The sequence below is a fragment of the Pleurodeles waltl genome, chromosome 7 (assembly GCF_031143425.1).
Source record: "Pleurodeles waltl isolate 20211129_DDA chromosome 7, aPleWal1.hap1.20221129, whole genome shotgun sequence".
Taxonomy (NCBI): domain Eukaryota; kingdom Metazoa; phylum Chordata; class Amphibia; order Caudata; family Salamandridae; genus Pleurodeles; species Pleurodeles waltl.
This window is the reverse complement of record NC_090446.1, coordinates 1,026,806,318-1,026,821,913: the sequence shown is the minus strand read 5'-3', so window position 1 is coordinate 1,026,821,913 and position 15,596 is coordinate 1,026,806,318. Positions and strand designations below refer to the sequence as shown.

Below are 15,596 nucleotides of genomic sequence, written 5' to 3'. Positions count from 1 at the left end.
TCTTAATGGTTTGCCAGTAGTGAAGACGTTCCGTATATACATTACACGTGGATTGAGTGCCACCTGGTGGTGGATATTTACTACACCAATTTATATTACCTGTGACACAGTTGCTCGCTGGGATCTTGGGTCCAGATTTAAGAGGGCCTAGCGCCATTCCAACGCCACATTAGCATCATTTTTTGATACTAATGTGGCGTTGGAAGGCCAAAAACGCTGCGCCATATTTACAAAGTGGCACAATGCATGTACTGTGCCACTTTGTAACCCTTTGTGCTGCATTATGCCTGCGGCAGGCATAATGATTTATTTGCATCATTTTTACTGCTCTGAGCAGGCGTTAAAAAAAGGTTCCCATTGGTTTCAATGGGCCTCAATGGGTTTCAATAGGCCTCTGGGTGCTTTGCAGGATTAGCGTCAACATTTTTGACGCTAATCCTTCAAAGCGCCGAACTAGCATAAAAAAATCTGACGCTAGTTCCCTAACTACCATCATGGTGTGCGGTATATTAAATATGGCGCGCACATGTTGGCGTTAGGGGGGCGCTAAGAGCCGCAAGAAAAGTGGCGCTGCAGTAGGTGCATCGGCACTTTTCATAAATCTGGACTGGTGACGGAGGAAACTCGTGCATCTAGTAGATGTATCTCACTCTATTCAACACTGATAATTCAAGCAACTGAGATAGATTGCCTATGCACTTCCGGAAAGAGGCAAGAGGAAAATACCAACTAAGCAATGATAAAGCCAGTATGTCTGGCTTTTGATTTTGATGAGACTTGCATACACATGAATTAATGGGGGAGGGGACATCAAATATGGAATCATACATGTGGACGGTGGTATGAAAAGAGCACGTCACGTTGCAAAATGTTTTGATTGATATTTAGAGATTGGTTTGTTGTCTATTCATAATCCTTCGTGCATGCTGATATTTTCCATTCTCTAATCTTTATTCAGTGTTGGAATTTACACCACCGCCCGGTAATCCTTAATGCATACTGAGATGTATATAATTACTTAGTAATTTGTAGTGCATGCTAAGATTTGTAACAACACTCAGTAATCCATAAGGCATGTTCATATTAACCCAATCACTAATCCTTAGTTTGTCTTCAGATTTGCACCATTGCTCATTATTCCTTAGATCATGTTCACATTTGTACCACCAGTGAATCTTCACTGCCCATCATTTTAATCTGTAGCGCATCTTCAAGGTTTACACCGATAGTAATCCTTAGTTCAGATTTGCACCACTACTCATTAATTCATAATGCATGCACAGATCTGCAGCATCACTCAGAAAGCTTAAATGCTTTACCCAGATTTGCACTTTTGGCAAGTGGTTTTTAATGCGTGTTCAGATTTTCTATGATCACTCAGTAATGAATGATTGACCAGGTTTCTGCTGCAACTCTTCAAGACACTCATCCAGTCTAATGCATTTCAAAGAATAGTGCAATGCATTTTGAGATATTTCATCCAGAGCCTCATTTAGAGATGTTCAACTTCCTAAGAAGTGTGTGTGTGGGGGGTGGGGGGGGGGGGGGGGGGCACAGAGGTGCCGAAGGCATGGCTGCCACCCCCACTGCCATTCGGACATATCCCAGGCCTTTTCCTCGGGTGCGCTTTCTGTCACGGTCAGTAGAGAATCAATGGTCTTCTGAAAAGAAAAAAAAAAATCCTAAAAAGTCCATTGTGCAGGGAAAACATTTTCATTCAGCTTGGGGATAACATCTGAAGCTGGAGCCCCACTTTGAGGTAGTAATAACTACGTGCAGACATGCTGTCTGTGAAGCATGCTAAAGCTTTTCAATGTAGCGCTCATAATTGAAGTCAAAGCTAATGATCCCAAGGTGTTGGATACATTGGTATGCTTCTTCCAGGTGAGGCTGATGATGTTGTCCTCCATTTAAACTGTACTTTCTTTTATTGAGAAACCTTGTTTCTCATATAGATAACTTGTTATAGAGAACTTGAAGTTGGCCAAAAATACCCTGGAAAAATTGTGTGTCCCTCATGAACACTTTTCACTTTACAAATGGATAGCACACTCTTTGAGGTATTGGTATCCCAGCAACGGTTTGCAACTGCTAAAACGTTAGCAAAATTCTGACAAGGTCGGCTTTAGGGAAGTGTGACTGGTGCGGCCACACAGGGCACTGGCCTGGAGAGGGGGCGCTGACGTCGTGGGTGGGGGAGTGGTACCTGTGTTTATCAATAACCTACAGTTTAAAAACACCTGCTGCAGGTTTCCTTGTGTGTCCAGCTTTCAGGCTGCCATCAAAATGTCAAGGTAACTCTTGTGCTTAATGTTCCTACAAGAGATAGAGGGATTGGTGTTTTGCTTAGAGGCAATTTTGACTCACCATAAAGTAGTGCAGACAGTTATTATGCCTGCAGCAAAGAACATGTACCATGCAGATCACAAATCAGTATTTTTTGTGGCTAGCAGAGTGGATTACTGCTTTTGTCACGGAGTTTCTTTTGTTACTGCAGTTCATAAGATACAACCTTTATGCAGAACAGTAACTGTTACGAACTGTCATCAAAGAGCTGCATGAAAACTGCATAAAATAGGTTAGAACAATATGGGTTTTATTCTCAGTGTTTCAGTATCCATTCCTAATGTTTCTAAAAAGGTTTGTTGGGTAGATATGCATTCTAATTAGTAAAGCCAGCCTTTAACAGTGCTTTAAAAGAAATAAAATGTATGTGAGAGAGGGGCTATGTACAGATGAGGGGCACTCTTGCCCGGTCGTAGTGAGGGAATCAGACGAGGAGGTCATGGGGGGGGGGGGGTGCCAAAAATGATTGTTGCACTGGGCACCACCAGCGCTAAAGCCGGGACTGAATACGGATGTATTGTCTTGTGAGTGGCAAGGAAGGAGGGACACTTTTTATACTGCTTTCCTTTAAGTTACAAAGATTGGACCCTCTGAGTCCCAAAGCCATTTATAACCCAGTATTTTCTTGGTACACAGTAAATACAATGTCTGCAATGTACAATGTCTGCAATGTTCTGCATCACATTTTTTGCAAGTGCAAAAACTATTCCATATCAAGTCGATAGTAAATATTAATATGTGACATGAGAAAATGAAAACTCCTAATCACATCATAGTTCCCGAATAAACTAAATAACTAGGTGGAATACTACATTTCTGCTGTCATATGTTATAGCTTTATAGTCTGCTATAGCGGGCTATATCGGCCATTAAAGGCCCACTCCAGCATTAAAGGCCTGAGCCGAAGGCAAGGACCTTTAACAAGGGAGCGGGCCTTCATTGGCTAGTATAGCTCAGCTATGGCGGGCTATTAAGCTATTACAACATTCCAACCCATAAGGGAAGAATTTTCATTTTCTATTTATAAAAAGTAAAGGCCTCTCAGAGCCCGAGGAGGTTGAAATCCCCCTCGGGCTCCAAGTCTGTGTGCACAACTCTTGCTGTGAATGTTCTACAGCTAATGGCGCTCACAGGGCCACAGCTGTTTGCTCTTGAAGATTCACAGCAAGAGCTGTGAAATGGGGCTGAAGTCATCCCCTGGTTCTGCCCAGCTTGGCTGAACTGCTTTTTGTATTTCAGACAAGCCAGAGAGGCACAGGGGCTGAGCAGCATTCACCCCTCCATTCTTCTGAAGCCCTAGTGACACTGAGCTACAGGAGGAGGAAAGGGTGAAGACAGCGTGTCCTCTGCCTTTCGCTTTCCTCTGCTTAATTAATGTATTTTTAAGAGACAGAGGAAAGAGAAAAGCAAAGGCTGTGTATTAGGACACTGAAATGTTGAGAGCAGCAGGCCCATACCAGTTCATATAGGTTGCTGCATTGTTTTCAATTGAGCTCTCAACATTCCAATGTTCTAATACAATTCACCTAATTTCTCAACTTTATTGTGAATTAAATAGTTTTCTTTTAAATAGGACATTTCGGTTAGACTTGAAAGACCTAGTGGTAACATCACACAAGTAGCAAATATGCCCTTTTTTCACTTCTTCCGTTTTTCTAATGGTGTGTGAAGGAGCCATTTGCTGTGGGAATTATGGGACAGAGGTTTTGTTCTATTATTCTCTGATGAGAATAAAACATTTGTTGCACTGAAAAGGTTTTTTCATGTGATTGCAATACCAGACCAATTGGCTTTGTCAATGCTTCTTATTTTATATTGTTGGTTTTCTCGTTATATGATTTTACCAGTTCACTACTGGAACCTAACGTATTGTATTTGTATAATGAAGATTACGTTTTATGGCTGTGTAACATACAATCCCTATAAACTATTGACTGCTTTATGTTTTAAAGGGCGTTTGTTTTCAGCTGTCCATAGTAAGGGCACACTACTTGAGACAGTGTAAGTTAATGTTCTGCAACACTATTTGCATTTGGGACCTAACCACTTATGTTGCACAAGTTATCTGATATTGTTTTGTTGCGTGGAATGCACATTTGTGCTTCATAGATTGTGCAAAGTCTTTTGGGCAAATACATTGAGTAATTTACACATCATTATTATTAATAGTTGTGGTGTTCACAAGAGCACATTGCCCTCAGGGTTCAATTTTCTTGATGCTCAAAAGTACTGTATTTTAAAATGGATACTGCTGGTGTGGTCCACCATCTTGATGCATGTGTAACTTTGGGCACTAGACGTGGAGGTCATTATGAGTTTGGCGGATGGAAAAAGCTGTCTTCCAAACTCCCGCAGTCAGGTTGCCGCAAGTGCAGCCGCCTCCCTGCGGGCCCCATTATGAGTTCCCCACTGGTCCAGCGGGGAACAGCCTACAACATTAACTCCAGCTCATAACTGAGCCAGTGGCAATGTTGCAGTGGGTAGGGTGAACCAGCACCCATCGCGCTGTTCACTGTCTGCAATAGTAAACAGCGCGAAGGGGCTGGCTATGGGGGCCCCTGCACTGCCCATGCCAAGTGCATGGGCAGTTCAGCTCCCTCCCCCCCCGCAGTCTCTTGCACCCCATGTCCGCCAGCCTTTAAATGGCGGTGCTACTGCAATGTAAAAGTTGGCAGAGAGGGGGTCGTAATCCCCAGGATGACACTGCTTGCAGAGCCACCCTGGAGGATTAGGACCGCCAGCACCGCCAGGCCCTCCTGTGGACGTAAACTGGCGGTCCAACCGTATTTCAACCGTCACGGCCGTAATGTGGCAGTCAGACCGCCACCATGACACTGTCGGCCTAAAGACCGCCAGGGTCGTAATGAGGCCCTTTACTGTTATGCATTTCGTTCTTTAATACAGTATGCAGAATGCCATGGTAAAGATCTTCCAAGGGTAGATACTGATGCTGCATGAGCTATGTTGATCCAATTTAATTTATAAGAATGTTTTATGAGTGTTGAGTTTAATTGGGGCAGAAGTCGGGTTTGTTATAATGTTGGTGTTGTTCTCTAATTGGGTGGGGGACTGATACCTTTAATGCATGTTATGTTGTATGTGCTAGGATGTGTGACCACTGTAGAGGGGGAGCAGTCCCCAATTTTCGTTATTTTAGACTCCAGAGTTAGACTTTAACATATGCTAGGGTGGAACACGGACACAATCTTTCATTGCGATGCATGCTGAAATGTATCATCCATGCAGAGAATCATTGACTTGGGGAAATATGTACCGGTTATTCTGCTACTAGACTTTTTAACAGGTTTTGAATGATAGCTGTTAATTTGTTATATTGTTCATGCTGGGATATACGATTTTTGCTTACTGGAAGATATCCATTATGTTGGGTAGTTAGTATACAGCATTGCTGCACGGTTGCAAAGGTACCCATTCTTAGCTTACCTACAGTTTTGAGGTAATCGGTAATAGGTGGTCCAAAATAGGAACACTGAATAGTGCATACATGTAAACCAAACACATTTTGAATTCTTAGGCTTCATGAAATGTGCAAAATTCTTCAGGCAAGTTGACTCTATTGCTTTACAATTAACATTTGTAAAAGCTAGAAGTATGGAAGATACATAAAGACATGAGAAGAATGAGTTGCTACACAGAAGGTAATTTGGAAGGGAGCATTTGTTATATAGACTCCAAGCCCGGAGCACAAATATCATATCAATACGGGACATGGAGAGTTAGATATAAATGAATGTGTTCATGGTGAGATCCCTATGATGAAGATGAACACTTAAAGTTGTATTGTAAGTTGACAACAGAATCTTTACTCTTTCTATACCAGTGAGGAGGTTCCAGAACAAAGGACCAATGAGGATGAAAGACTAGAATTTGGAGTATTTTGCAAGTATTTTTTTTCTTGCAGATGCTGCCGGTTGTGTAAAGTGAGTCTTTGTCTGAATAGGTTGAACAGGGTATATAGGTGATAAGATGATTATCTTGTCAAGGGGTGGGGGCCTGCATGCTCGGTAGGCCAACCAGAAGTCTATTGCAGTAATTCGTTTTACTCATAACCAGTGCTCTGATGAAGACTTTGTATAGAAGAAGTGGACATATGAATTTGATGCCTAGGACCTGGAATCTAGCAGTCGTGACATGTGAGGGAATTAATTCTTTAAGTGACATTTTAGAACCAAAGCTTATGTCAAAGTTGAGGACCATAGGAAAGTGTGTAGTGTGCTGGTGGGAAAATAAAGGGGGAAGGCAGGGGAATGCTTTAAATTCCATTTTTGGTGCTCGAAGTAGACAAAAGTGGGATTTAAAGCACACAATCGGTATAAGAATCTAAAAGAGCAAATGACAGAACCTAGGATGGTACAGTATAGTGGAAAGAGGAAAGGACAAAGGATGGACTCAGCAGGTACGTTGCCTGGTAGAAGGGTTGGCAGGGAGAGAGATTAGCACAAAGGCATTGCGTATGATCAGTTGAAGAACAAGGTGAGGAGGCAGTTAAATACTGTTTCTTAGATGCATGAGGCTAGTGATCTGAGCAGTATGAGGTGGTCAATGGTGTCAGGTGTCATGGAGAGAGCAAATAAAATTAGGCTGGAGGATTGGTAGCTGCAGAACAGGTGTGATAAAGGTTGCCACATGAGTCAGAGCAATTTCTATCAAGTGACACATTCAGATGCTTGATTGCAAGGGATTAGCAGGTTGGGCATAGAGAGGTACCAGAGAAAAGCAGCCCCACTGAAGGAACCCCACCACTGACCTATGAAGTGGCGATAAAAGCAAACCCAGGCTCATCATAGTTAGAAGCTGATAAAGAACAATTAAAAGGCATCAAATTCCACTTGTTCCTCTCCTCCGAATCATTTAAGCACTACAGTAATTATTGGAAAGTTGACTGCTTCAAAGACTGAAAGACTGCTGACAAGTCTGGAAGACTCAGGAGTGGCCAGCAGCCTTAGACTATGGCCAAGGCTATTTTTACCCACACTTAAGCAAGCAGAACCTCTTCCATGACAGATGGCATCACAATGGTGAAAGACTAAGATGTTGTGAACATCCAGAGATTCTTTGTAACTGTTCTGTGACACACTTCTACAGAAAACTGGGTTGTTTCTGAAAAATAAAACAATATGGAATTTTCTCCCTGCATATCAGGGTGCCACCTCTGTGCAAAGTGTCATGTCAAGATCTTACCAAAGGTTGCATGCAATCAAGAAACAAAAAAGTGATTCTCACCCATGTGTTCTGGCAAAAAGCAGAGAATGCAGAGTATTTCTGCTGCCCAACCACTCTTTCATCTCGTTGCTAGCAGTAACCTAGGGCAGAGTTGAACGAGTTACCTGAAGCTCCAGAAATGACAGACGACATCCTGGAATCCAGCAAAGAATGGAGGATCTCAAAGATTGGCTTCGATCTTCAAATGTACACCACGACTTTCTGAAAAGTGGCTTGGGTGCGCCTTATAACCAGCCCTTCTCAAGATGGAGGATTGACCATAGAACATTATCCAATATTCCCAATATAAGACGGAGTGCAAGTCTTTTCCAATTAGGTAACTTCCAGTTTTGCCATGTATAAGGAAAACAGTCATGAAGGAAGTGGCATCGCAATTAATTTGTTCTCTTATTTTTCATTATGACTTTCATCCCCTTGCTATTATTTTTGTCAAATGTTTTTGCCTTCAAGAGACTGATATTCTTCTGGTTTCCTTGTTTGGATTCTTGCTTGATTTCCTTTCTCTTTTCTGATGCTAGGGAGAGTGTGGTGCTTTGCAGGTATCTTCAATTCTAATTTTCACCTTCAATCAAGAACCACAATATTTCCAAGAATGGGTTTTCCCTTTTTTAAGGGTCTTCCTGCTCTCTGGGACCCTCTTCAGGACACACTTAACGCCTATAATGTACACTGTTCCGTACAGGGTGGTGCTGTGGCTACTGGAAGGAGTTGGCCTTTACTTGGGCAGTCAAGAAGGTGACTCAACAGACCTTCTTGCTGAGTAAGGATGGTTCATGGTGTTTCCATGGAAAAGGCAGCTGTCTGAATTTGTCAACAGACAGCCCTTCTCCTGTTTCTGGAAGGGTATGGAACCATGACTCCAGCGAGGCTCCTACTGGGCACCAGCACTTCAGACTCTACTTCAATGAGGTCATGGCTGGCAGGGATGGTCTTGCGAGCAGTCGTGGTGGTCAGAGCAAACATTAGAGCCATTGAGGAGCAGGTGGGCAAATGTACTGTGGCCAGCTTGCTCTGACAGCTCTTGTTGTAATCATGTACATGCCAACTTTAAGGCTAACACGTCTTCTCATAAACCCCACTTCTGTTAGCAGGGCAGCTCACTCCAACTGTCACTCTCTCTGGATGACTCAATTGTGCTGCTGCAAATTGCAGAGATACAAACTTGCAAAGATGCAAATTTGTCACCCAGACTCGTTTGAGAACCAAGGTGGTAGGAACACCCTGGTTAGAGATCTCATCACTGCTTCAATAATGTCATCCGGGAGAAGAGTTCCAGGTTAATCTTATGTGTGTTTCTGTATATATGATGTGAATGGAAAATTGGATGCACAAAACAGGTACTTTCTTAAATTATTTAGAAACAGTCAGATGTGTTTGAAGTAACTATTAGAAGTTTCAGCAAAATTGTCCACAACTGATCAGCAGCCTGCTTCAGTCTGCCTTAACACCACAATTTAGAAATCCTGCATTGTCAAAGGAGCACAATTCCTGCGTCGGCAGGATGACACTACCGGAAGAATGAATATGTGGGAAATGAATATGCTGAATTAAGCAGTGCATATCCCCTGTTGCCCACAGTCAAGTAGAAAAAAGCAGTTATGAAGATCTAGACTAATATCTGTTCTGGGCTCAGCCATGAAGTATTAATGGTCTACAGTCATATTAAGAACTGTTAAAGAATAACATGGTATCTTTTTTGATAATAATATGTTGAACATTTACAATACCCAGTATTTTTGCTGTATCTGCTTTCACAGCGGCTGTGGTTGTTCACTCTCGGTGTTGCACGATGATGACTTGATGACCTATAAGAAAAAAAATGAAAAAAGGGATTATAATATAACTGGAAAAGATGGATGGCTCTAGACCTAGGCTCATATTTGAGGCACAAAAAGCAGGGATGCAATCTTTGCTCATTTTTCCCTATTCTATTCATGAATAGATTTCTTGCATCATCGCAGTCGGGGTCCTTAAATGGACAATTATGCAGATAAGATACAACTCCTATAACCAGACCTGATTGGAAGTACAGTATCCATATCACCAGTGATGGTTCAGTAATTGATGGGTCTTGCTCGACATACTCCTCAATTTATGAAAATAAACACACATCATTCTTGGCACAAGGAGTTTTGCTGTCAACCAAGACACTTTAATCATTCTCCTACTGGAATTTAGCAGGTCTGGGCTTTAAGGCAACAATTCTGAATGATTGGGTCTTATCAACATTTTGACATAATTTGTTCATTTCTTTTAAGGAAACATGGGCTACTGACCCTCAATACATATATTTTATATTCCCCACAACTCCAAGTACCCCCTACCCCACAGGCTCTGTACGATCAGATGGAGGCAAAGGTGGATTGCTTACACTAGTCTCCACTGAGTTCCCACTGACTGTTGCTTGTTTATATTTGAGATCACCAAATGTTCAACTATAGTGATTTGATTTTTTTGAAATGTCACCAAATTAATTATTATATTAGCAATTTCGATCAGAACAACACTGACATTATAAAATTTCTGAGAAAGGAAGCAGATGAGTTCCTAATTTGTTAGTGCAGACCGGTGCAACTTGTATTTGTGAGGGACTTTAATCTTAGATGTTGTGGTTTATCTAGTTTTGGTTCTTATGGAATTGTGGACTTAAATGGGGAGGCTTTAACTTATTTTTGCAATACACCGTATGGAAAAGAACTCAATTTACTCTTATAAAATATTGCTCGAACCTTGCCTCTGATTCTTTTTCTAGCACACTGGTATTCATACCTATGCTCTTTGTCAGGGACAACAGCAGCTTAATTGATTTCATGTTATTTTTGGAGGCTATGCTGGGGCTCTTCTCCAACTACACTGTTTTAGAAATGCACATAGTGATCATAACAGTTTGGTAATTTCCTATCTTGGTGAGCTGGCTGCTCCGAACACTTCCAATCAGAGACCTAACAATATGTGAGGTAAAAAATAAGGGGGTCCTAATGAGATGGGATATATTTGTCAAGGAAAAATGACTAACTGGTCTAATTTTTAATAATAAGACAGAGCTCTTGGCATGTCTGAATGAAGTAGCTAGTCCAAAAGCAATTGCTACTTGCTATGCCACCTTATGTGGATCAATTAGGGAACTTCAACTGGCTCCTCAGCTTTCCCTTGAAGCAAAACCTGCAAGATGGTTTAATATGCATTGTTCAAAGACCCAAAGTAATTTGATTACCGCTTCCAGACAAGTTCCTAGGAATGCTGTTTATGAGTGCCACTGCCGGTCAGAATATAACAGGGCGGTCATAAAGAGAAAGAAATTGATAAGAGAGGAGGCCTATGAATCTCTTCTGGCAGCAAGCACTAACAAGGAGCGCACTGTGAGTCTCGGTGAGCAGGATAATCTAATGTTTTATTACCTTTGATGGTGTGCTATTTTTAATATTTTTAACATTTAATTTTTAAATAAGAAAAACAAACATTCCTCTTTTAAAACTTTTTTGCTGCACTTTTCTTGGCCTCTTTTCAGGTGCTCTAGGGGTAGGGTAGGGGTCTGTCAGAGCCCCCCCCACCATTAGTTAGCTGTTTGTGGATCATGGACCAGGTCAGTGTTCTAGCTGCTGCCGGTCATGTGGGTTCCTACGCCAGCACCGGCACGCTTATTTTCGGGTCGGATGTGGCCACGCAGCGAGAAGCGCACTGTGAGTCTCGGTGAGCAGGATGATTTAATGTTTTATTCCCTTTAATAGTGTGCTATTTTTAATAGTTTTAACATTTAATTTTTAAATAAGAAAAACAAACATTCCTCTTTTAAAACTTTTTTGTTGCACTTTTCTTGGCCTCTTTTCAGGCGCTCTAGTGGTAGGGCAGGGGTCTGTTAGAGCCCACACGCCATTAGTTCGCTGTTTGTGGATCATGGACCAGGTCAGCGTTCTAGCTGCTGCCGGTCACGTGGGTTCCTACGCCAGCACCGGCACGCGTATTTTCGGGACAGATGCAGGCGTGCCACTGGCGCGCCAAAGGCTCACCTAAGGAAAGCCCGTCTGCACCCGTCTGCGCCCGTCCGCCTCCGACCGGGGCCGGGGGCTGGGGATTCTGGACTGCCTCATGCTATTCCTAGGCGAATTGTCTATGCTTCTCACACCCTCCACGCTCTAGCAGCAGCCTCGTTGTGCAAGCATTTGAGACCTTTGGCCTCATATAATTGTACAGATTGGGAATGTGAACTATGCAGCTGGGCACCTCTGACCTCAGCTGCCTGCAGCCGTTACTTGGAGAAAGTAAAAGGATTCGCTTAAACAGGGCTAAATCCAGGAATCCTGTGGTCTGTGCATTGATGAATATGCGGTCCCTTCCTAAACACAAGGCAGAGATTGAAGATTTGATTGACTGTCATAAATTGGATTGTTTCTTTATCACTGAATCCTGGACGAAGTTTGATTCTAATCCAGATTTTATTGCAGCGACACCTTTAGGATATTCCTTCTTTAGACTGGATAGAGCTACAGGCAGAGGGGGTGGGTTAGCGATTATTTGTAGGTCTCATTTCACTTGTCAGTGGGAGCCCGCAAACTCTCTTTCGAAGACTTGTATTTCAAAATTCATCAGAAAAATAGTATTCTTCTGGAAGGACTCTTGGTCTACAGACCCCCAGACTCTCACCCAACATTCTTGGAAGACTGGCCTAATTTAATTGAGCCATTGGCTATTTCCACAAACTGTATTATTTTGGGGGATTTTAATCTCCATTTTGATGAGAGTCAACACACTCATATTAAGGACTTGGTTAATTTTATGGCGACTTTTGACTGAGATCTTAAAGTCACTTCGGCCACTCATGCAGCTGGTCACATTCTAGATGGGATTTTTGCCTGTCTTGAGGATCAAGTGATGGTGACTAACATTCCTCTTGAGTGGTCTGATCATCACCTTTTAATCTTTAGATGTAGGAATTCATATCCTGATCAACACACATGTATGAAATGCAATTCTGCGTGACAGTGGAACAGGATCACAAAACATCTGCTAAGCCCAGCCTTGACTGCTGGGTGGGAGGCTGCGGGTATCTCCCCTATGTCTGTTTTAGACGGTTTTAATTATGGTATTAATTCCGCTTTGGATCAACTGGCTCCAGTGGTGACTAGGACCTCCTCAGTATACAAAAAAGGTAGTTGTCCTTGGTTCAATAAGGACCTTAAGCTTTTACAAAGGAGATATCGCCAACAAGAAAGGCGCTGGAAGCTTACTCTCAATTCAGGGGAGAAGGATAAGTTGAGAATAGTCCTGAAGGTCTATAAGGATGCATTCTTTAAGGCCAAGTCAGACTATTTAACTGCAAGGATTAAAGGTGCATCGAATACCCAGAGAGAATTATTTAGGGTGGTTCGGTCTTTGATGATACCCCTTCCTTCCGCGAAGGTGGATAATTCTCAGGAATTCTGTAATAAAGTGGCATCTTATTTTGAAACTAAAATCTTACAAATTCACTCAACCTTTTTGCACTGTGTTGAGATGCAGTGTTGTTCCAATGTCTTGAATTTTTCTTCAGACACCGACATTCCTCTGCTCACGAATTTTAAGCCTTTACTGCCTGACAGGATCACAGAACCCTCCATGGGAATTAAATCAGGCTCCCCTAATGATCCTTGTTCTCCCCACATCCTACAGATGGTTCCGGAATTAGTCGCTACAGCTCTTGTGCCGGTCTTTCAGTAGGTGTTATCTACTGGTGTCTTCCCCCCATCTTGGAGAGAGGCAACGGTAATCCCTCTGAAAAAGAAACCAGACCGAGCATCACATGATTTGAATAACGTACGACCAATTTCCTTTCTTCCTATTTTGGCAAACATTTTTGAGAAACATATTAACTAGGAGCTTTCTACCTTTCTTCATCACTCTGGCAGCTTAGATTGGTCTCAACATGGATTCCGGAAGACCCACTGTACCAAATCTGAGCTGTTGATGACATCTGACACTATTCGCAGGTTGTTGGATGAGAGGCAGGAAGCAATTCTGGTGCTGCTGGACCTTTCTGCTGCATTTGATACCATCTCTCCTTATATCATGGTATCTAGATTCCACTAAGCAGGGATTAGAGACTCTGCCCTTAAGATTTTGGAGCCCTTTTTGGGTGATAGACCGATTACTGTGAGCTGGGATGACTTTAGGGCTCCTGCCTTTTGTCTGCTGTGCGGGGTCCCTCAGGGCTTGGCTCTCAGTCCTACTCTGTTTGGCCAAACTGATCCGCTCATATGGTTTTATGCCCACCTCCTAGGCGGATGACACCCAACTGATCATCCCGGTGTCTAGGAATAACTGGGAGTAAGTGGCTGATCGGTTTTGTAACTGTATGCGTGAGATCAATAGTTGGATGGGTCAGAATTGGTTGAAGCTTAACAGTAATAAAACAGAAATTGTGCTTTTCGGATCTAGTAATGAGGTGTAGATTTCCCGATGGTGGCCTTCGGAGTGTGGGGAGCTTCCCTCCCCTATTGCTGCCACCAAAAATTTAGAAGTCATCTTCGATAACTGTCTGTATTTTAAGCCTCAAGTAAACAACATGGTCAAAGCAAGCTATTGGATTTTAAAAACTTTGAAGAAAATCCTCCCTTTTTTGCAGCAGGAGAGAGTGACGGTCATTCTGGCATTGGTAATGTCCAGACTAGACTACTGTAACTCTCTGTTGTTGGACCTGGATAAAATGTCATTGAGAAAGCTCCAACTGATTCAAAATAATGCGGCTTGACTGATTTAGATCTGCCTCGCTCATACACTGGCTTCCGGTCGCAAAGGGATCATATTTAAAACTCTGTGCCTAACGTTCAAGGTGATACACGGAGAAGGAGCAGACTACCTAGCTGCTAGACTACAGTGGTACAGCCCATGTCGGCAACTTAGATCTAAAAACGCGCATTTGATTCAAATCTATCGCACTCGAAGGGCGAAATGGGAGGATAAAACGTTTACAGTAGCGGCTGCTAAGCACTGGAACTCGCTTCCTTGGGACAGTAGGAAGGAGGACAACTTCTTGACTTTCTGGAGGTTGGTGAAAACCTGGCTGTTTTCTCATTAACTGACTGTCTCTGCACCTGGCCCTGTCTTTCGGACTCGCACTGCACCTACTCCAGCGCTTCGATGCTAAGGCCGGAATGCGCTTTAGAAAAACTCAAAATACAAATAAAAGTTTTTCGGCATGTAGTCAATCTCCCCTTTTTTACAGACTTGCCTATTTCATGGCTTGGTGCTGTAACCTCGTCTGACAACTGGATTTGCATTTTTCTGGGGTCTATGAAGGCCAGGTATTAAATGCGGAGTCCTGGTCAACGTAGAGAGTAGAGTGGTACAGTTTGATTATCTTTGTATTGACTTACAAGACATACTGGCCACCATTAACAAGTGTCCCAAAGGCAAGACACAGGGACTTGATGGGGCCCCAGTAGGTTTATTCAGGAAGAATGTTGCTCTATGGGCACCTCTTTTGATCAATGTCATAAAGGCTGTTGCCTTCTTCGGCCCCTCCCCTTGATGGCCACATGCCACTACTGTACCTATTTTTTAAGAAGACAACAAGAGTGTTCCAGAGTGCTAGAGACCAATATTAGTGATCAACTCAACATAAAAGATAATGGTCAGGATTAGTTTAGAACATGATAATCCCAAATTGTTCGAAGTACAATATCGGTTAAGACCTGGCCTTGGTACAATTGAGCAGTGTTTGAATCTATACCTCCTAGTTAGTAAATATAAAGTAGCTAATGGTCTAAGCTCAGCCTTTGACCTCTTAAATCATGCTAAACCTTGGGACATTATGCCAGTTTAGGGGTCGAGGCCAGCATTGTCAATTTCCTCAGGCAATTACACAATGAGGTAACGAGCAGTGCCCGCTACAGCCCTAACAGTGAGGTGTCTGCCAGGGTTCTGTACTTGCCCCTTTTCTAATTTATTTTACGTATCAATGGGCTTGATAATTTTTTAACCAAATCCGGTATTGCTGTGTCATGCATCAACACCTTCAGAGTACCTGTTCT

General features: G+C 42.6%; 1 protein-coding gene across 1 annotated transcript in view; it reads right to left on the bottom strand.

The window, feature by feature from the left end:
• LOC138245864 (cilia- and flagella-associated protein 337-like) overlaps nucleotides 1-15,596 on the bottom strand; it is a 1,005,044-nt gene that overhangs the window by 377,188 nt on the left and 612,260 nt on the right. Inside the window, 1 exon segment of the mRNA XM_069199842.1 lies at nucleotides 9,318-9,395. Within this exon segment, the coding sequence (XP_069055943.1) occupies nucleotides 9,318-9,395 (78 nt within the window).